The sequence below is a fragment of the Festucalex cinctus genome, chromosome 7, assembly GCF_051991245.1.
Source record: "Festucalex cinctus isolate MCC-2025b chromosome 7, RoL_Fcin_1.0, whole genome shotgun sequence".
Classification (NCBI taxonomy): domain Eukaryota; kingdom Metazoa; phylum Chordata; class Actinopteri; order Syngnathiformes; family Syngnathidae; genus Festucalex; species Festucalex cinctus.
This window is the reverse complement of record NC_135417.1, coordinates 3,153,935-3,177,066: the sequence shown is the minus strand read 5'-3', so window position 1 is coordinate 3,177,066 and position 23,132 is coordinate 3,153,935. Positions and strand designations below refer to the sequence as shown.

The following is a 23,132-nucleotide window of genomic DNA, read 5'->3' as shown; positions in this document are numbered from 1 at the left end:
AACTAAGTCAAAGATTTAAATTATTGAGATCTTCATCATAGGTTATTTATTTATTTATTTATATCAGCATCTTCATTATTATGATGATGATGATGATGATTATTATTATTATTATCATCATCATCATTATCATTATTATCATTATTATTATTATTATTATTATTTTGTTTTTATGTTACAGATGCTCAATATGTGCACGGTCAGCTGCAATGCCAGGGGACCTCCAGTCATGATGCGGTTGTTCTGCTGAAAATCTACTTAAACAAGATGCTTTATCTCCAGTACAACAGCACCATGGAAAAGATTATCGGTTACACAAATGGCACAAGGAAATTTGCAGAAATTTTCAACAGCGACTACTATTTGAGAGAGAGGACTAGAGTTCTAAGAAATTGCAAGAAATGGATCACACGTGCATATGGCGCCTTATCACAGAAAGGTGATCGGTTTTGACCTTTAGTGATTTCTGACCTTACAGTCATATGTTGTGGACTTCCGAGTGAAAGCTGGAAGGGGAGACTTGCATATTTTTACTTCCTATTTTCCATGTTTTCCAATACGTCTCAGATTTGTAATTCAACATTATTTCATTGCCATGTTGTTGATGTTTTTTGCGAATTCACAGTTGAGCCCAAAGTCCGACTGCGATTAGCCGAGGCGGCGACAGACGGCAAGGATCCAGCAACCCTCGTCTGCAGCGTGTACAATTTCTATCCAAAGGACATCTTGGTGACGTGGCTCAAGAACGGCGAGCAGGTTACATCTGAGGTGACGTCCACTGAGTCACTACCCAATGGCAACTGGCTCTATCAGAGGCACTCGCATTTGCATTACACGGCGAGACACGGGGACACAATCAGCTGCATGGTGGAGCACGCCAGCTTTCACAAGCCGATGATTTATGACTGGGGTACGTATACAGGTGACATGTCACTCCAGGTGTGAGTTATTGACTGAATTAACACTAGTTGAATGCGACCCCGACCCTCACCATAGCTACTCTAAAAGACGTTGTAAAGATGTTGTGTATCAGAGGAAACTACAGAAGACTACACGGTGGCTCTCTAGACAACAAAAAAAAAAAACAAGCAACAAAAATAATTGAGTGAATCAACATCAATGGTTCACATCAATAATGTGTATGCTGGTATTTTCAGAGCCCATGCCGGAGTCTGTGAGGAATAAGATCATATTGGGATCAATGGGGATAATTATAGGTCTGGTTTCTTTGTCTGCTGGCCTGATTTACTACAGGAGGAATATGCCCGGTAAGTGACTCGTGAAAATTTAGCTGAAAAGTGGTACTTGACTCACTAGGCCCAAGTTGGCAGAGGTCTTAATTCTTGTTGCTACCAGGGGAAATAACATTTTCATTATTTTCTTTCGGACTTCCTGGAAACTGATATGATGCTGCAACCATGTATGTTATGCAAAGTACATTTTACAATACAGCAGAGTATCAATAAATTATGGAAATTCTGCAGAACAGCCTTGGTTTTTCCATATTTTCAAAATAAATCTTTTTTTTTTATTACACTTTGCATACCAGCTGAATCCCTGTGTGATATTATATACATGTTTTCTTTTCTTTCTAGGGCGAGAAAGAGTCTCAACAAGTGGGGACAACAGAGACGTGCAATCAGAGGAGTGAGGGGAAGTAGATACTCACCTGCACCACTAAAAAAAAAAAAAAAAAACTATAATTGTTAAATAAAATTATTTTCAATTTTAGTTTTCTTGTCTGTGCTTAACTTAAAATAAAATGCGGTTCCAGAATGCCTAATAACAGGCGTTTGAACGTTCAAACGATAAAAACGACTACTGTAGATACTGCGTTCTGCCACCAAGGGGCGACAGAGTTCCGTAAATGACAGTGAGGCTTCGCGTGGATGCAGCCGCCTGTTGGTGCTATTTTTTGGGCATGTGGCTCTGTGAGGCTCAGGGCTGCCTCCCTTTCTGACCCTGGCTCGTCAATAAAAAGAAAGAAAGGAAAAGAAAGAAAGGAAAGAGGGGTTGTGGATGCGCCACGGGAAACAAGAATCCGCTTCAATTTGGGTTAGCTGATGCTGCTAAACATGGAGAGCAGCCACCTTTACGGACTAATTGGAAGAAACGCCAATGTGGGCGTTTTTTGAGTTTGTCAAAGCCAAAAAGATTCGACAGCTACTTTGCTTCTTCTTTTTTCTGTTTTCTTTTTTTTTTTTTTTTTATAGCCGTTGATACTCCCATCTGCAATGATGCGGGCTGTGGAAGGGAAAGGGAGTTGGACCACCGTGCTTGTACTCCTCGTTATCGGACTACTTATTTCAGAAGGCTCCAGCAAAACGTCGGAGGAAGGTAAAGATCAGGCCGAACATCTTGGCCCACTGACCCGTTTCGAGAACGCGAGTGGCTCGTAGTTTTCAGAGGCTAATGGTACCGCTAGCCTGGCGGGATGCTGATGGGACCCAAACTTAGCTAGCTTAATGTTAGCAAGGGTAGCTGGAGGCTGGGACAACTTGTTCATACTTTTTTCTTCGTGCCCAGCTTTGTGTTCATCCTTAAAGTCAATCTCTCTTTTACTGCATTCTTTAACCAGACCTATTTTGAGGCAGTGGCCGAGAGTCCAATCTTTTTGTTCAAAGCCGAGGATGGTGACTTGCTGCTGTTTTCTTGATCAATAGGAAGTCATATTTGCTGTCAAACCTTCACATTCGCCAATTAGACGCATAAAATTTAAGTGTTGCTTAACATGTGCTGCCAGTATGCAATGTAATTTATTGTATGTGCAATTAAGGGGCCAAGGTTAATCACAGAACAATCAAAAAATAGTGCTGTTGCGAATAAATGCCCTTTCTGAGGGGGAAACAAATCTGCATAATTTTGGATAATGTTAAGCAACATTGTGTAGAAGTGGAACGCATGACAGACTTACTGTTGTGAGGTTGTGGGTTTGAATCTGGGCTCCGGCTCAAATTTTTGGGGTCAGGGGACAAACCATCAAAACGACGGTGTGCCCAAATGTTCAGTAGGAGCTATTTTATACAAAAGTACAACCAGTGTTGCCAATAATTCAGCCATTTGGACAACAAAGTGACTAGTGAGTTCCCTGCTATGAAATTGACAACAGAAGTAGAATCATTTTCACATTTTTTTTTTTCCTGTATGATAAGAAAGGAACCCTATGGAAGACTATCACTGAGTCAATTGAGCTCAACATTAACAACATTGTGCTGCCTCACCTGTAAAATTTTAGGGAATGACAGGGAAGTACTGAATTGAATTATAATTTTAAAATAATAGTATATTGTCTCATGCAAATGAAAGGGTGAAATATTGAAATAGGTCATTCTCACTGTTCATTGTTAAAATCTGGGTTCTTGCCTTTCTGCATGGAGTTTTCATGTTATCCCGGTACTACAACTTCCCCCCACATTCCAAAAATATGCATGTTAGGATGATTGAAGAGTCTAAGTTGTTCATATGTATGTGAATGTTTGCCTATATGTTTATGTCCTCATTAAGTTCAGCACAGCCCGTGGGAATCACATCTGACCGGAAACTACAAATCATTCTTTGGCCCTTACAGAACAAATGTCACTTGTACATTGTAGCTGTATACCTTTTATTCACATTTAGCTTACCATGTAATATCTCTTAGGATCTGTTTTTGACATTGTAAACGTGTCCTTTAGTGATTACAACCATGACAGAGTGAACAGTCACAGTCATTGAAAAGGATCTCTATGATTAACTTGCTCTTGTCCACAATATTTAACAGGTTTGAAAATGTGGTGCATTTCCTTTCTGATTTGGTTGCTAAACATTCCAAGTCCTTACTCGCTTCAAACCATGTGGCATCACTCTCTTCTATTATTGTTCAGCGACGTTTACAGGAATGTAAACAGTACCAAGGTTTACTCTAAAGAGTAGTGAGTTAAATGTTACTAATTATAATAACATGAACCAAAATTGGCTTTTTTTTGGTCGCATTAACAATTGTCTGGCCAGTGTATTGGTCTGCAGTACACCATAAAAATCACCCTTACTCTCACAGTGTTCCTGTTGCAGATCATACACGACTGAATGAAGCAAGATTGTTAAGCAGTGCTATACATTTCCCCTCCAGCTCTTTTGTGTACAAACAGTCCTCTTTTTTTTCTTCCTGTGCTTTGTGCAAGAGTTGAATTGACCAAAAGTTAGATTGCATTATGTTGATAGGTTTTCAGAAACCTGCTGTTTTAAATGATATTATACTTCTATTCAATTTCAATTATTTGGTGAATCAAATGCTGTCCTTTGGCCAGTACGGTGGAAAATGTACCCAGCATGATCTGCGGTCAGTTTCTTGGAAGGCGCTTTTCTGAAATAATCCATCCTCTATATGTGTCTTACCTCTATGAGTTGCTGGTAATAAGTCCACTCTAGTGCTCGCTGTGCACACTCAATTAGAGAGCCACTGCCACCTACTGTAGTGGATGTGCAATTATATTTTATTCTAGATTGCCAGTAAATTAAGAAGAAGAAGAAAAAAAAAAAAGAAAGTTCCCTGTGGTCACACGGGTCTCCCTCACAGCTGACCAAGGGTCATAACATTTTCCAAGTTATTCTGTTTAATATGGCAAGAGGAGTAATGGCCACCTAATCTCCTGGCCTGATGATGCAACCTCACTACCTTGTCCCCTGCTGAGTTAATGGTATCAACCATTGATTCCTATCCTTTCTTTTAATCCTGATGAGGGGAAAATAGCAGGATCAACCCCTACCATTTGTCCATTGCCTTAGCTAATACTGATACAGTTGCCACAACAGATTCAAAACAACACAATCTAGAGCTGTCAAACGATGAATTTTTTTTAATCAGATTGATCACATTTTAGAATTTTGATTGATCACGATTAATCGCTTAATTAAAAAGGCTTTTTTTTAATCAACATTTTTTCCCCGCCAAATTTAAAGAGCATCTGTTATGTGTTAATTTTTTCAACATTGAATGTTATGAGGGCGTCTTCAAAAAAAATTATCCACTGCACACGTTCATCCTGCTCTTTTTATAATCGGTTAATTACTTGCATAATTTAAAATGGGGTGAAAAAAATGACTCCAGTAGTTTGACATGAATAAATATTCTGAATGTCGTGCGTAAACATTTATTAAATGCTTTACTTTAATTCATGTTATGTTTATCGCTCAAACACAACCTGTGCTACCTTTTAACGTAACCATCCGTTGTCAAGCTAAAAAGATCATCTGCGGTCAAAATTAATAGTGCGATTAATATGCATTGATTAATGCGTTATGTTTTTGTAATTAATTAATTAACGCTTTAACTTTGACAGAACTCAAACAAATGTATAATTTGTGACGAGTGAATAATATTTTTGTTAGGCATGCCTTGATTGGATAATCCTGAACCCTACTGTCCAAGGAAATTGGATCATTAGGCAGATAACTCTCACTTATTAAACTGGATTCAACAACACCGTCCTACACCATTGCGGTATTAGAGTTATTTGATAACATTTGTATAGAAAAAAACAACTTTGGTCAGAATCATTATTCTGGTCACTCACTTATTTTATGGGACTTTTCATTAAATAGTCATTTCTCCAAATAAAATTTTAGCCAACCTAAATTTGATATCTGATGCAGAACATTTTGTTTTACAGTTTGGTAGTGAACCCTGAATAGTCGATTAAGACGACCCCCCCCCCCCCCCTTTTTTTTTTTTTAACCTGAAGAAGATGTAAGAACACGAGAAGAGGGACATGCAATTCATTTTGCTTCAACTTGTATGATCATAGTAATGTCAATGGGTGTGGACAACAACTTTATGCAATGTAGGGTGCTTTTGGCAGTTGCATGAGATAATTGGATAGTCTTTTTATGCCATTATTCTCCATATGATGCTTAAATCCACGTTGATATGGAGTAGTAAGGTGTTGTGCTGAGTTGTTCAAGCTTCCTTTCTCCCCCATGACAGAGTGCAGAGGAGATGTTTAGCTTGTTTAACAATGATGTCACCCCTCTGCTGATTTATTGAACGAGAGCTGGGAGGGGTCTGTTGCATTTGTGAGTTCTTGCCTGTCATTCCGGGCTCTCCCACGGGAGTGTTTTTTAAAGTGAGTGCAGCTGGTACCCCTAACAACAGATCCCTGGGAGTGGAACAGGAAGTGAGGTCGTGACACGCACCAAGTCGAGATGCAGTTTGGAGTTTCCAACGCTCTTCCAAGTTCCAATCCTTTGCCTTGCTTGCATAAATGTAATAAAAAGAAGAATGTAGTGAAAGGTCAAAAAGTGGACACGGGGACCTGATTTTCCCGCCACACCTCTGGCAAACTTGTCATGCTTTTAGTTTGACCAAGCTCACACTATGAAGCTCCATATAACTTGATCTCAGCAAATATATCATTTGGAGCAGTTCTGTTTTTAGGTCCAGAGTTGCACTCTGGTTGAACTCCCACAAACATTGTCAGAGTGGTTACTGGTCGACCGTGGGATCTTGGAGCGGGGGAGGGGCGTTCACCCAGGGTTTGTTGTGTGCATATTGCTTAAGGTGAGCTCACAAGAAAGAGACAAAATTCAGATGTTTTTTTGTATGGGGGAGGTGGGCATGATTGAGGTCATGGAGTGGGGAAAAATCTTTCAACCTAATTGAAAGGTTACCATGGGTCATTCAGCAGCCAATGATCAAACTAGAACGTCCAAACAGAGCAGAGGTGTGTCTGTTTTTCAGGTTGTCTGTGCACCTTTAGTGCAGTGGAACATTCATTTAGCCATTCTTTCATCTTTAAAAACAGTTTTTCCATTGGAAAATAATAGTATTGATATAATTTGTTCACTACCATCATAAAATGATACCATTTTACTGTACAGGTAATGTTAGTAATAGTAATGATAGTAAATGCCAGATTTTTGTGATCTACAAAAAAACAAGGCCAAGATAAATGATTTCAAAACCTTTTCCACCATTAAATGTGACCTATAACCATTACAACTCCAGAGAGAAAATACAAACATTTTCCCGCATGTAATACCAAAATGTTTGGTACAACACAACACTGCTTAGTGCTTATCACTGAGTACGTTTACATGCAGTCAATATCCCTTTTAAAACCTGAATTTTTGAAAGGCCATGTAAACGTGCAAAACCCTAATATGTTCATATTCGGGTTTTTAAACGCTCAAATTAGATCTTTATAGCTTTCGTAGCCTGAATTCTTATTCATATAAATGCTTTTGGAACACCTAACTAAACGGGGCATTGCTAGGATTTTATTTGATACTTTAACAGCTTTTTATTAGAGATGTTTTTGTTTTAATATGCAGCGTCCCATGTTTGATGAAGGGAAACTGTCCATTGTTTTTGAGGGGAAGTTGCATTGGTAGGAATCCAGGAAGTTGTCACCAGGCTGAGATGTAGAATGCATTCCGTGCAGACTGGAGCCAAAGGGCAGGACAACGAACCAATTCTGTCTAAGAGATTACGTTCATGCTTTCATCATGTAGCACAGCATTCCATGTAAATTGCGCCCTGTCATGACTTTGGCGGCACATGTGTGCGATCTCATTAGTCTTCTCTCTTGCGTTCACAGAAGTGACTCTGAAGGTCCACCTGAGCGATGCCAGCACCCACCAGCCTCTGGCAGGAGCATCCATACAGCTCTTCGCCAACCACACTTTGGTAACCACGGAAACCTCACTGGCAGACGGCAACGCCTTCCTGCGCTTCCCATACCGCCTGGGGACCCCTCTTGTCGTCACCGCAACCAAACACGGATACGTGCCAAACTCTGTGCCATGGACACCCTCCAGACTACCTGGTATGTGTCGAATATAGTGGGCCGGTATATTGCCAGTTGAATGTGTGATATGTGTGGGTTCAAGCCAGGTGTGTGAGCTAATGAGTGGCCTGCTCCATTACTAATTTATTACCCTTACTGCCAAAAAGCCAGCGAGGGGGGGCCCGCTTAAGCCTCCCTTTCACAAACACACGCTCGTCTCCCAAAGGGGACGCCGCGTGGCAGTGTGTGCGAGTTACAGTGCTTTGTGATAGGGAAGAGGGTTGGGGCGGTTATTATAAGCCAACGTGAACGCCAGCCAATTGGATTATCACGCTTACCAGTTCCAAACAATGGAGGAGTGAAAGGAAGGAAGGGAGAGTAACGAAAGAAGTGCAGTCTGCCGGGTCAGGCTTGTGTCCTGTGCTGCTGACTGGAAGCAGGCTTTATTAAAAATGTATCAAGATGGTTTAATGACTTATGTCTTATAGTAATCAGTGAGTTATAGTCAGGTAGAAGCAGGATTGTCTCCATCGCTCAATTGAATTTGCACTGTTAATGCATTGTGTACACTTGTTGTTCGTCTTCCAGTGTTTTCCTCCATTAGCCTGAATCTGCTACCAGAGAGAGCCGCTACTCTGACGGTCTATGAAGATGTGGTGGAGATCGTGTCGGATTTCCAAGGTAGTGTAGTGCTTTTTTGTTCTTTCAACCAACCTGATATCATGTTGTGTGTAAATAAAGTAGCTTCTGGGAGTTTATATTAATAAATGTTGCTACTTTTCAGCAGTATATACAGTGATGCTTTCACTACTCAACAAGCAGCCACTGGAAGATAGTGGATATTTCTTTAAAAAAAATAAATAAATAAATAAATTAAAAAAAAAGAAAAAAAAAAGGGGCACTTCTCGCTGTTTTATGCCACTCCCAATTGAAGTTCATTGTCAAACTAAACTTAAAGAAAATGTTACATCATATAGCCTAACCTTGGCAAACTATGCTTAGCCCAATGCTAACATCCATCCATCCATTTTCTTGACCGCTTATTCCTCACAAGGGTCGCGGGGGGTGCTGGAGCCTATCTCAGCTGGCTTTGGGCAGAAGGCGGGGTATGCCCTAAACTGGTTGCCAGCCAATCGCAGGGCACACAGAGACAAACAACCATCCACTTGCACAAGCACACCTAGGGACAATTCAGAGCACCCAATTAACCTGCCATGCATGTCTTTGGAATGTGGGAGGAGACCGGAGTACCCGGAGAAGAACCACGCAGGCACGGGGAGAACATGCAAACTCCACCCAGGAAGGCTGGAGCCTGGACACGAACCCGAGTCCTCAGTACTGGGAGGCGGACGTGCTAACAGCTCGACCACCGTGCCGCCCCCAATGCTAACAAACAATGCAAAATGTTATAGACGGGTTAACGAGTAACATGCTCACATGCATATATTCTTTATCCTCTGCAAAAACGACTGATGCTGCAGCTTACTGTGTTTTTTTTGTTTTTTTTTGTGGCGATGGAACGGATTAATAGAAATTAATTTGTTACAATGGGGAAAGAGGATTTGAGATACAAGTGTTACCACCCTGTCACTTTAACAAGCAAATAAATGTAAAGTTTTTTTTTAGAAACCATTGCAAAATAAGGAAACCATATGTCTACTCCTAGTGGTCACATTTAGTGAATGATTAAACAAAAATGGTGCGTATCCATCAATTTTTGTATTTGGCATATCATTTTTACATATTCTCAAGATGTATTTCCCCCACATTTGTTTCTATAAACATGCAATCTGTAATCTATGAAAGAAACATTGTCTATTTACTCTGTGGTATTGACTGCGCAGTATTTCTTTTTTTAAGTCCCGCCCTGCTCTGCAAATACAAATGTCATTATCGTCCAGCCTGTTAGAACATGTGTGCGATTGTATTAGAAGGGGCTTTTTCAATCAGCCAAGATCAAATTAGTTGTCTTTTGTTTGCCGACTCTTTTGTGTTTTTCAACTGGCAAGGGAGTCATTTAAAGCATGCACCTCACATACACACAATAAATATACAGACACCATTAACATGTAAACTGTTGCCGACAGGGTAGTTTATGTCCTGTGTGACACACTTCTAAATGTTTGTCTGGACGAGGTGAGCCCTGGGGAGAGATAAACCTTGACGTGTGGCACGAGGAGGAAAAAAAGAATGAAATGGATGGGGGGGGGGGGGGGGGGGGGGAGATGATCCAATCTGTGCTGAAAAGTGGGGATATGGGTGGAGCTTTGTGAGAAAAAGGGGGGGATGGGTAAAAGTGTCCAACAGAAGGAGGAACATGAGGTGAGAGAAATGTGGAGGGGGGGAAAAAAAGCATGAGTTGAGGAAAGGGACGCACAATGAACAGAAACGGGGTCGTTTCCTTTTAAACAAACCTGGTCACAGATTGCAAACTCTGCTCTCACCTAAACCTTTAGCCATATATTTATTTTCAAATGTGCACTCCAGAATCATCACCCCAAAAATACAAACACTCACACACAGCTGGATGCGTTCGCTCACGGCTCAGGAATGTTCTGTCGGACCACAATGATATCACTTTGCCAAGTCACAGCAGTGTACTATTTCTCCTATTTATGGAACCGTATTGATATTCACGAAATAGATGCCAGACATGGCGACAGGACAAATAATTGCATTATTGTTGCAGTTATCATAGGCCTGATGTCAATTTTGAACATTTAAAAAGAAAATACTGTTCAGTCGATAAATAAGAACCATTCATAAGTTAGTTGTGCTGTTATGTTACGAAAAAAAAAAAAGATGGACCTGCTTCTTGTAATGATTTGTCCCCCAAACGAGTGTATGACATCCGTATTTCTGTCCCCCTGCAAGGTTTTAGGCGCCAGCCCAGTGTTCATTTCCAGCGTCGAGCCTTGACTCTTCCTGTCAATACTTCCTACGCCAATCTGACCGCACTGCTCACCGTGGCCGACTCGCCCTCGCACATCCAGCACTTTCCCTACCTGCAGGTCCATGCCGGTAACGGCACAGGTAGGTGCAAAAGACAGAGAGGGCCAAAAAGAGGATTTGGACATTGTGGAGGACTGTGGGAAGTGGGTTTTGAGTTAGGGAGTTTCGAGGTGAGATAGTAGCAGAGCAGAGTCTCGTCTAGTCCATATGACCCTCGGAAACACAACGCCTGTGTGCATGCTCTGTTTTATCATAAGCCTCATGCCTGCATAAGCCATGTGTCATTTGTTTCATCTTCTATGGGATATATGCCGCGGAAGAGGCGGGACTTCCGTGATTTTGCACATGAGCGTTGATTCCGGTCCGGGTTGCGAACGCGAAACCGAGGAGCACAAAGTCGGAAGCACAAGTATTGGGACGCAGCCCACATGTCGCAAACTGAACAGGAACCAAAGCTCGTGTGCAAAAACAGTCCCGTCTCTTCCGTGGCATATACCCCATTGGAAATCAATCAAATAAAAGAAAAAGTGGTTTTGTTTGTTTGTTTTTAATCCAACAAAAACAACCTTTTTCAGAATTAAATTTAAGGCTGAGAGCGAAAATATGAAATTGAAAAATTGGCAACAGGACTGAGTTTAATATTACTACTTATTTGCCTTATTTACGTGACCCAGAAGTTTGGTAACCAATTTTTAACCGGAAAGTCAACTCACCAAAAAATTATTGACAATATGTTCTATGCAGCCCCACTAGTCTAAATATGGTATTCTGTTCAGTATGAGTTAAGCAGTAAAATCCAACAGTTTTTATCAATATCACAAGGTGGCCATTTTGCCACTTGCTGTTGAATGAATATGACATCACAGTTGCTCAGGTCTCAGGTAATAACCAATCACAGCTCAGCTTCAGAAAAGAGCTGAACTGATTGGCTGCTGCCCGAGCCCTGAGCATCTGTGATGTCATCTTCAGTCGACAGCAAGTGGCAAAATGGCCGCCCCTCTGAGATGGATAAAAACAACTGCATAACTCGTATTCCACAAATGTAATATTAATCAAAGCGTCATGTTTAGACTAGTCACACATAACATATTATTGTTAAGAAATGTTTAAGGTTAACTTTCGCTTTTAAGTAAAGATAGATTGGCTTATTATTAGCCGCAGTAGCCACCGGTATCAGTCAATTGAGTCATGTGCACAAAAGGTTCTTTGTGTATAGTTGAAAGAAAAATCAAAATAATGTTTATTAATAGGATTTGCTCCAAGTCAACTAATCCGCACATCATGTTCCTTGTGGAGACATACAGAAAATGAGTTGGAAAAAAGTGGTGAATGCATTTCTTCTGAGTAGATTCATAGTCATCATTTTCATGATCATCTGCAAAGGTTGCATCGAGGCAAGTGTTTTTGTTTGTTGAAACAAATGAGAAAAGTGTGTTTGCTTCTTGCTCCTTCATCTTGAATAGCCCTCAAAATACTCCTACTCCCTGCAGGCTGACATACTTGCGCTTTGTGACACTTCCAACCTCCCTTTTTTTTCACTCTTTGCCTTCTTTCCTGCCCTTCCCTTGTTTTCTTTCCTGTCCGTCTCACCCCTCCTGACATCTCCCTCCTTCATCTGCACTGCTTTATGTTACTAAACCCCCACCTCACCCTCTCCCGCCTCACAGGAGCAGAGAAGCCGCCCGAGCTGACTCCTGTGGCGGCAGTCTCCGTCCACCTATTGGCCAGTGACGGGCTGGAGCTGCAAGTGAATGAGCCAATCACGATCTCCATCCCCCTGCCTGCAGACAGTGGCCTGAAGGAAAATGATCACGTCCCAGCTTGGAGATTTGACCCACGTTTGGGTACGTACTGACACAAACACACACCCATGGACGCTTTTCTGCTGTTCCAAGCACAAGGTCGGATGTCTAGTATAGATTTTTCAGAAATAAATATCCGCATCCTCCCTGAAAGCATTGCAGTGTAGTCATATTAATTTGAATTACTGTCAACTGGAAAAGCAGCATAAATGCAAATCACATGCTTATTATATAGTGCAACCAAATCAAAGAATGTAATGCTGAGATGGAGTGATGAATGACTTGATTCACAAGGTCAGAACAAAATAACTACCGCAAATCTGACATTTGATGCCATTGAAATACTGCTCACATCTCCAACCAGGCATATTTGCATGGTGTCTTGGGATTTCCGTGACACGCTGTGATGCATTAACCATTTCCTTGTAAGTGCTTAAGAGGGCATACCATAACATTACTGCTTCATCACTGCGGCATCACTGCTTTTCTGTCATCGTCCATTGTTTTGTTATTCTTATTAACTCATTCACACATGGAACCTACCAAAGGAAAGAGTCTCTTCTTTCATCAGCAATAAAAATATATTTCGATCTGTTTCTGTTTTTCAGCAATTAGCATTAGAATATATAGCTAAGTTTCATCATTATTCACAAACCTGTTGAAAACGAGCAACCAAGGTTATTTTAGTTAACTAAAACTAATGAAAAAAACTAAAATTCAAAAAACTATTTTGTTAATGAAATAAAATAAAAACGAAAATGGGTTTTAAAAAAACAAAAAACTAACAAACTACACTATAATTATAGCAAAAATGTCCTTTGTTTTAGTCTTTGGTAATTAATTTCGTGAGCCTTTGGGGATGATTTTAAATGTGATTTTAAGTACGGTGGATTTATTTTGATATTAACCAGAATAAGGATGTTTGAAAGTGTGTCACACAGAAGTGACGTCATCTAGCAACAGCCAATAGAAAAGTATCTTCAGATGACGTGTTTTTTAAATATTGCACACAAGTAATACACTTTTTTTTTTAAAACTAATATTGAAACTAACTAAAACTAAGCATTTATTAAATAACTAAAACTAATACAAACTAACAGAACCACCCTGAAAACTAATAAAAACTAACTGAATTAAAAAAAACAAAAAAACTTGAACTGAAATAAAAACTAACTAAAATGAAAATTCCAAAATTATAATAACCCTGATCGCAATATGGCCTTGGTCAATCTCTTATACTCTGCTGCCACCTGCTGGCCGTTTTTTTTTTTTTTTTTTTTTTTTTTTTTTTTTTTTTGTAATAACTACCATTACTTTAAGTGACCTCTTCAGGTCAGAGGCTGCATCAAAGCCTTCTGTATGCTCTAGCAAAAAAACAAATACCTTTTGGGACTATGGCAATATTTAAAATAGAACGTTTTTATACGTTTTTGGGAGCAAATGAGTTAACAGTATCACTTTGTGCCACTTAATCTGTATTGTACTGAGCAGCCACATCGCAAATCTGATTGCACAATGCTAGCTTACACAGACCCACCCCAATCCTCCCTCTCGACCCCCCACCCAGGGGTCTCAACAGTTCCCGCAGTGTGACACGCCTGCACATGATGGTCAGAGAGTCAGTGATGATGTCATCTTTTGAATCAGACATGTCTGTGATGCTCAGCCTAAGGGCCGTTGTTGCAGACCATTATGATCTACAAAAGGATGCTGCTTACACATTATGGATCTGTGTATGCATCGTGCACTTCAGCAAATAGGGCTGACTGGGGCGTTTATTTACTCAACTGCAAATGGGGAGGGGGAGTCATCTGTTAGGGGTGGCCTTTATTTGTACAATTTATGTCAAGTGGAACTATATTGAAAACAAAACAAAAAGAAGAATTCAGTGAAACGGCAATAACTCAAGCAGACTGTGTGGAACAAATAAGTCACGTGGGTACCTAGAACATAAACATGGATGCAAACAACTAACTTAAATTCATCTTAGAGGTTGTTTATAAGCACTTGTGCTGCTGTTTTGGTCAGCAACAGGGTTCAAATGCGCTCAAAAGGCATTAATTAATGTCCACATCTGTGAACGAGCAGAAAAATACTGTTACCACTGAACTTTTCCCAATAGACTGTTAGTCTTTTCTCTCACTGTCTGAGGAACTCGTGGCTTTTTATTTTCAAACATCCAGAGCTTCAAAAGCCGCTTTGTTAGAATGGCAACGAACACACGCACGTTTGTAGCCTACGCACATGCTTGCAGTATTTCCACAACAGAAGCCAGCCCAAGACCCCTCTGCGGGCTACATCCCTCGCTCCCTAGCAACCGCACCAAATAAATAACAAAACAAGAGTCACTTGACACCTGATTGAGTTTGGCCGAGCGACTATGCGCCTGTTTGTGCTCACGCATCGGTTGAAAGGAGGACATAAAGCAGACGCCAATGTTTGAAACGGTTGGAGGAATACATGAGCATGGTAAAAAGGTTCTCGGCGCACGCGCGCACGCACTTGAAAACCTGTTTGTCTTGAGCTGCAGACAAGCGTGCGTGTATTAATAGATCAGGCAAGCATGCACTTAGCAGACCATGTGTTGAAAGCAAACATGGCATCATAAATTTTTGATATTAACCAAGTGAGACACGCAGGGAAGCCTCAGACAGAAGCAGGGTGAGTGCGGGCAGGGCTGGTCACATGACTCAGTGATGTGTGAGTGTGTGTTGCTGGAGGTGCTGAGTCACACAGTATCTCCCTTTTCTTCTCGCTGTTATCTCTACTTCCATTTCTCCCTGGTTGTTTCCTGTTAGGAGTGTTTTTTCCTGCCCTTTTGCCATGTTGTGTACATTTGTGTATCCTCTTTGGTTTCCTTTAAAGATCAGAGAGTGCTTGAGGTTGCTAATATGCCAACAAACACAGAATAAGGGTCACTCTCTTCCATAATGTCCCTGACATCCACGGGAAGTCGTATGTGAACGTTTCCTCTCCTGTGAGCAGCCAGTCAGTCAATCAGTTTTTTTGTGCGGTTTAGTTGCGGCGCTGCCAAGATTGCAGCTCCATTGTTCACTTTTTTTTTCCATCAGGTTCATCCTGTCTTTCAAGTGGCTTGGTCCAATAATTATGATGATTAGGGCTACACAGGAAAAAAAAGATTACATGGCGGGTGATTTTTTTTTTTTTTTTTTTTTTTGCAATAAAGTTGCAAGAAAATGTAAAAAGTAAAATGTTAGCAAATGAATATCACAATTGCCTTTAGACCTCAAAGTTCTCACTATTATTTCAGTTTATGACACTACTTTCAAGCGGAATAGAGCTGTCAAAATTAATCAATTAATCGATTATCAAATTAAGCAACAACTATTTTAATAGAGTAATCAATGGGAGACAATTTTTAATTTTAAAATTGTCCAAATCCTCTGATTTCAGCATATCACCAGTAATTGTTCACTGATTTCTGTAGTCCTTCGTGAAAACTGATTATCTTCTGTATTTAATTAAAATAAGACATTTGCAAACATCTGTTTTTACTTTGGAAAACAATGACTCAACCGGTAACATCAATTCACCCCCCCCTTTTTTTAATCACTTTACAAATACAAAATACGAAATAAAAGCCAATCACTGGTTAATAAACCGTAATCAGGGAAAATAATGCTTTTGTAATACACTTTAATGCAAAATTTAAATTAACCTGATTAATCAATTGAATAATCGATAGCTTAATTGATTCCAAAAACATTCAATAGTGACAGCACTAAAAGGGAAGGAACTTGGAAAAAAAAAATCCTCAAAACAGTTTTTGTCTTCCTAGTAATCACTTTATACAAGTCAAATTTAAAAAGCAATTTAATCATCTTTTTTTTTTCTTTCAGGAAAAAATTTCACTATTGTGGCCTCAATACTTTGTGGTACAATCCACAGGGTCTCCCAAAAGTATCATGCAGACAAATGTGAGGCAATCAGCATTTGACAGCTTAAGCTTTGCAGTTTTTGTGCAAAATTGCTGACTGGGAAGATTTTTTTTTTTTTTCCTGTCTCTTATTGCAGTCCATAGCCAGTTGCAAGTTTGAAGCCTTCGTACAACCAGAAGTTGGTACGGGTGACGTGTTATCACTCTTGGAAACATCCTCTGATCAAGCTTTAGTGGATGCTGAGTTCCCGTGCAACCCTCCGAATAGGCTTTCCCTGGCTTTACGCTAACACCTGCGCTAGGATTTTGTTGTTTTCATCAGCGGTGGTATTCACGTACGTTCCACTGAACAGATGAAGAACAGATCCTATTTCGAGAAACTTGCCAAATTGGCGTTGAACTGCAGTTGGGGACTGAAACGTTTCTTGCCAGGTGGGAATTTTCAAACACTACTCCAATGTCAATTTGGCGAGTCATGACAGGCTTATGAAAACCGCAAAGACTAAGCTGTCAAATGCTTATGGACTCATGTCTGTCTGACTGATGCCTACAATGAAATAGAAAGGTGATTTTTGGGGACACCCTGCTCTTAAGAAAAGGAATTTGTCAGACATATTTTTTTGCGCTCTATCCTATTGTTCTGAGACATCAACTTTTGTTAGGTGGCATTTTAATTTATTTTCTGATGAAGCACATTCTTGAATTTGAATAATTTTGAGTTTACTGTGCAATATACTAAGCTGATTGTGACAAAACAGAATCTGTGATTTTTAGTGGAATACCGCCTCCCTGTGGACAAGTAATGCCACAGTCATGTCCATAGCAAAATATTTTCCAAGATGTAATCATCTGTTTATGCAGGTTCTTGGATAAAGAGCAGTTGGGGCCACGTTCAAAGGGTGGACAATCAACTCATCCTCACCTACATTGCTCCTAAGCTGGGATACTGGGTGGCCGCCATGTTTCCACTCCAGTCAGGTAGGCGTCACTCTGGTTTGACACATTCGATACCGCAAATGACAGTTTACTGTAAAAAAATATATTTTGTTTTTATTTTGGAATTTTAAGTTCATTTCATGTGTGCCTCTTGTCCTAACAGGTCAGCTGCTTGTGAAAGACATCAGCATGTATCACACTATGTTTCTGTTGGCCATTCTTGGAGGCATGGCACTCATTCTGCTGTGTTTGCTCTGCATCCTTCTGTACTACTGCAGGTGAGTCATCTTACCTCAATGCTGTATTTCCTTATTGTCAAGACGTATGTGTCCCTCTTAGGCACTTTGCCCTGTTTTTGTTTTTTTTCCCCAAATGAATACAATAAAAATCAAGAATACGTTTATTCTGCCATAAATTGGGTCACTTTGAAAACGAATTCAGTCATGTGATTGTGCCTGGCTGCATTTGATTGGTTAAAAAATAAGAGTCAAAAGTCACGATCCATAACAAATAGAGTAGATTGAGCAAGTACTAATCATGAATCATGAATCATGAACCAGTTCTGTGTCTGTGTTGTGCAGACGGCGTTGTTTGAAGCCCTGGGGCACTCACCGTAAGCTCACACTGTCCTCCGGTCTGGACAGCAGCAAGAGGGACCAAGCCACCTCCATGTCGCACCTCAACCTCATCAGCAACGAGGTTGGTTTTTGGACATCTCTGCTTTGTTGTTTACCTGACAGAAGAGGGGGAGAAAAAAATAATAGTTATTATGGATGATTCAGTCATTATTTTCTTATTGTTCCATAACACTTTATTTATTTATTTATTTATTTTTCAAAACAAGACCTATCCAACCTATGCTAAATGTCCCATTGGTCATGTGTAGGTGATTCTACTATTTTATTTCTTTTTAAATGCAATTTAGTATGAAATTCAAAAGATGACAATTATACTCAATGCACAGCAATATTTTCAGTGTTTCCAATATGTTGCACCCACTCAAAAAATGTATTCATTCAAATTAAGGTTTTGAATGCTTCAAATGTTAAAATACAGTTAACCCACAATGCCCTGAGCAAACTTTGAGTCAAAATGAATATGTATTTGTTGAATCTTCTAACAAACTTAGGGCTGTGCAGTTAATCAAAATTCAATTACAATTTCAATTACACTCCACAATAGGGTTGATCTCAAATGACATCATGTTTTTCTCATCAATATGCATGAATCGGACAAAATAACGGATACGTACGAAAGTCACCTGCCTGTGTTTCTTGTCCTAAAAATCAACTGGCCACGCCCACGCGCCATGCAGTGTTCTAAAAATAGTAGTTTGAGTATAATTGTAAACTGCCCTATTACAAAATAAGCATGTTTGTAAAAAAAAAAAAAAAAAAAAAAAAAAAAAGCTTATTAATACTAATTTTTGAGTTGTTTAAATTTATACATGTACACTTTTTTAATTTTAAAATAATGTAATTAGTTTCATCCAAAATGTACTTGCATACTTAGTGTTTCAAAGAAGTTTACTTGTCTTAATATTTTTCTTTTTTTTTTGTTTTTGTTTCAACATATTTCTTGTTTAATACAGTGCATATGCTGCACTCCACCTTCAAATTTTTGCTAAAATAAATAAATAAAAGAATAAATAACATATTATTATTATTATTATTATTATATAATATTCTGTTTGGTCCAAAAGGAACTTGCATAATTAATTATCGTGTTTATTTTTTTTATTGGTCTTAATATTTTTAAATGCTGAAACATTTTCTTGTTTTGTACCAAAAAATAATTGTAATTTCAGTTGTTGCCAAAATAATCGTGATTATTTTTTATCCATAATCGAGCAGCCCTAAACAAACTTAAAACAAGTCAGAAATTCAATTTTTGATATTAAGTCTGATCTAATCAACTCCAATTTGCACACGGAATGTTTTTTTTTTCTGTTCAGGTGCAGCTGGAGCTCGTTTCCACGGCGACCGAGGCCGACATGACCACGCCGATGCTGAAGCCTTACGAGCGCGGAGACCGTCCCCGCGCGCACAGCCCGACCCAGCACAGCAAGCACAGCCGCTCGTCGCTCGGCAACAGCCACCACGGCTCGTCCCTCGGCAACCTGACGCCCCGCAGCAGAGACTACCGCCAGTCCGCGGAGACCATGCAGTTCAAGCCGTGCGCAACCGAGCGAGGCTACCGCCAGTCGTACGTCTCCGTCTGCTCGTCTGGCAACCGCACATCCGACCGACTGTCGCCAGCCAAGCCCGGCCAGTTGTCTGAACTTCAGCTGAGCGGTGTTGTCGTCTCTCCGTCCTCCCCTCCCCGCTCGCCATCCAGAGGTGAGGGAGGTGAATCCAGGGCTCCCGACTACCCTCTCTCACGCTCCGTTGACCACCTGGAGCGGCCCCCCTCGCTCACCCGGCCGGGCCAGCTCCTGTGCTGCGCCTCCGTGGACCTGCTGAGCGGCGGCGACACCTACCCGAGGGTACGGCCCACTCTGTTCATCCCCGCCCACTACATGCGCCTGCCCGGGGAACACCCCCTGTCGGGTCAGGCCCTCCTGCTGCAGACGGACGAGCAGAGCGACCTGGAGACCATCCAAGCCGAGCTCAATGCCTCGCAGTCGTCGGGACAAACCCCCAAAGACTGCGCCCCGCATCCCGCCGACGAGGGAGAAGCAGAGAAGCTGGCGTCCATTCCGGGAGCGCTCGGCGAAACGGGTCTGGTGGAAATCAACAGCGAAGACACTCTGTTGGCGGAAAAAACTTTAATGGAGTTGAGAGGGGGAAAACCTCTGCCCCACCCCCGAGCCTGGTTCGTGTCACTGGACGGCCGCTCCAACGCGCACATCCGCCACTCCTACATTGACCTCCAGCGGGCCGGTTGCCACGGCAATGCCGCAGGGCGGCACGGCAGCGGCGGCAACGACGCCAGCTTAGACTCCGGCGTGGACCTGAACGAGCCCAGAGCGGGTCGCAGGGTGCGGGATGTGGAGCAAGAGGAGGGGACCGAGAGCGCGACCGCCGCCTTCACTCAGCTGGTGTATGTGGACGATCCAGATGCAGAAACCCTCAAGTCCAACTCCCAGGACAGTAACTTGGGGTCCGTCAAAGGAGAAGCAGAGATCGTACAAATACACACGGAGCCGCCGTCGGTTTCCTCATCCTCACCCGCTTCTCCGCCTCCCCTGACGCCGCCCAACGGCGTGACTCTCAGGAACGATCGCACACTGCTCTCGGCCTCACCGGAGGATGAAGCGCCACCTGACGACGGAGAGGAGGAGAAGAAGAGCCCCTGGCAGAGGAGGGAAGAGCGACCTCTGCTGGCCTTCAACATGAAGTAAACTCTCAGGTGACCACATGAGAAGGATGTGCCCATTGAACCTTTAAAATAGCACTGACATATATCAACTACTCACAAAAAAAAATTACGGAAATTGGGCTCTCAGGTGAAATTTCAGGATGAACCTATAATGCATTATAACCGTTAGGTGAACTTAATTTGGCCTTCTCGTGAATGCATAATTTTAAAATCAGACACCATAAAGACAGTAAAATAATCCAAGTTGGGTCATGCCAGGGAACCCCCCCGGGGAGAAAAAAAAAAAAAAAACTCACGGGGCTTGACAAGTAGTTCTCCCTTAGTTCAACATTTTTATTTATTTTTTTGCGGGGATTATTTGATTTAAAAGCAGTTGGGTCAAAAAACAAAACAACAACAACAAAAGTTGGGTCAAGAATGCCCCAACACATTTTTTTTGGTTAATCTTTTAACCCAAAAAGTTGGGTCAAAATGAAAACCCACACACAAAAAATGGTGCACTCAAAAAAAAAAACAGTTGAGTAAAAAAAGAAAACAATTTGGGCCAAAAATATTTTTTTAACAAACTTACCCAATTTTTTATTTTTGTTTTATTTTTTTTTATATTTTTTATTTATTTATTTATTTTTTTGAAGAAAGACAACCCAATTTTTGGTGTTTTGTAACAACCGCATTTTTGGGGGGTTGTTTGTGCAAAATAACCCAGAATGTTGGCTCAAATTAACCCAACTGGATTGGTCCATTTTTGACCCAACTCTTTTTAGAGTGAACCTGTAGTGCATATTAGGTTCATCTTGAAATTTCACCCAAAAGCCCAACGTAACAATTTTTTGTGAGTGGTGTACTTCAGCACTGGGATCCATCAAACGAAGGGACAACTCCGAACTTTCATAAACTTTTCTGTCCTTTTATATGAAAATGACCACTGTCATCCTCCATGAAAAGGCACCCCCGCCCTCACTTGTGTAAACACGCCACTAACGGGCAGGATGTACATGTTGCCTGACGGACTCTGGAGGAGTTGGTTTTTTTGTTTTGTTTTGTTTTTAATGCAAAAATATGCCTTTTTTGTAGCTCTGTTGTAACATTCTCACAAATGAAGGACTACAGGAGCCTTTTTTCCATAAGTCATATTTCCTCGACTCTATTCCCACTGTTTTCCAGTGCTTTTTGGCTGCACAAGAACAACCACTCATCCCAACAAAGTTTGTTAAAAGACCAGTTTATCAGGTCACAAGGGTGTTTTATGTTAACTACACAAACAAAACCACTATCTGCACTGTCGTGTAATCTGACAATGTGACACACCACCCAACTGGAGGGTAAGGATGTAAAACCATTACTAGTTATGCCTCCAGTAGAACTATACTGTCGAATACTATGAAGGTTTTTTTTGTACGAGTTGAATCACTGACAGGCATATGTTGCTCTGAAGGCTATGCATCACTTTTATACACCTGCTTAAGATGCCTTTTTAGTTTGTTTGAACACTATTATTTTGATCGCCAACGTGAAGTGTTTCAACCTGATGCGGCTATTCCCTCGCCAAATATGTTTAAGGGCTTTTCTTCTTCACCCGCCTTTTATTTTTTGTTGATGTATCTTTATTTTAACTGAAACCAAACAGTTTGCAGTATTTTCCCCTAATGTTCCAAGTGCCTTTTTTCTTAAGATGCAAATTTCCAGAAAGGATCACAATGTTGATTTCTCACCTTCTTTTGCCTTCATCTTGCCTTTTCTCCTCTACCTCAGCCGTCGTTCCTCGCTTGTGACCAAAAGTGTGCAGTAACTAAATATCTCTTGACTACACTGCGCACAGCTTACAGTATTCTGCAAGCCCAGCAGCACTGAGGTGGTTTCAGCAGGGAATGGATCAAGCAAAATGAGTGTAGGTCAAGATAACGGGTTACTTTTGCATATTTGAAGAGTGAACATTTGTTTAAAAATTTGTTTTTCTGAGTGATGCATGTTTTTTTTTTATGACCTACTGTATCCATATGAGAGTGCTGGGAAATAATCAAATCCACTATGGATTTATTTAGTAATAATCATCTTAGATCTTTTTTTGTGTTTTTGTTTCTTTCCTCTCACAGGTTGCAATAATGCAAGTTTGTGTTGTGGGCAACCTTAAGCGTTTGAGCAAAATTGCAGTACAACTCGTATGTACATTGGTCGTTTGCATTATATATTTGAAGTTATTCTGAATAAACAATCAGACCGGAACAATGTGTGTCTGGGTTTTTGTGACAGCAGACCAGTAGTTTTTGGGATATTCGTTGAAAGACAGTGAGGATTTAATAGCAGTATCAAACATGAGGACATTACATTTGAGAAGAGACTAAATAAGAATATGAATCACTATTTCAGGTGTCCATGTGAGCTTAAAATGTTTCGTTTTCCACATGACATATCCTTCATTTAGAAGATACAGTGGACCAGCAAGGAACCTTAAACATGCAT

The 23,132-nt window shown here is 40.8% G+C and overlaps 2 protein-coding genes across 2 annotated transcripts; both read left to right on the top strand.

Moving 5' to 3' along the window:
- Positions 1-184: 184 nt before the first annotated feature.
- Positions 185-1,697, top strand: LOC144021923 (class II histocompatibility antigen, B-L beta chain-like). Its single transcript, XM_077526197.1, has 4 exons — positions 185-439; positions 626-910; positions 1,158-1,268; positions 1,596-1,697. Exons 1-4 carry the CDS (start codon positions 268-270, stop codon positions 1,649-1,651), a joined length of 624 nt encoding a protein of 207 aa, XP_077382323.1. The 5' UTR covers positions 185-267; the 3' UTR covers positions 1,652-1,697.
- A 178-nt stretch (positions 1,698-1,875) lies between these two features.
- On the top strand, positions 1,876-22,892 carry fam171a1 (family with sequence similarity 171 member A1). Its single transcript, XM_077526175.1, has 9 exons — positions 1,876-2,337; positions 7,575-7,802; positions 8,352-8,444; positions 10,638-10,796; positions 12,383-12,559; positions 17,277-17,393; positions 17,515-17,629; positions 17,933-18,050; positions 19,306-22,892. Exons 1-9 carry the CDS (start codon positions 2,235-2,237, stop codon positions 20,692-20,694), a joined length of 2,499 nt encoding a protein of 832 aa, XP_077382301.1. The 5' UTR covers positions 1,876-2,234; the 3' UTR covers positions 20,695-22,892.
- Positions 22,893-23,132: the final 240 nt, after the last annotated feature.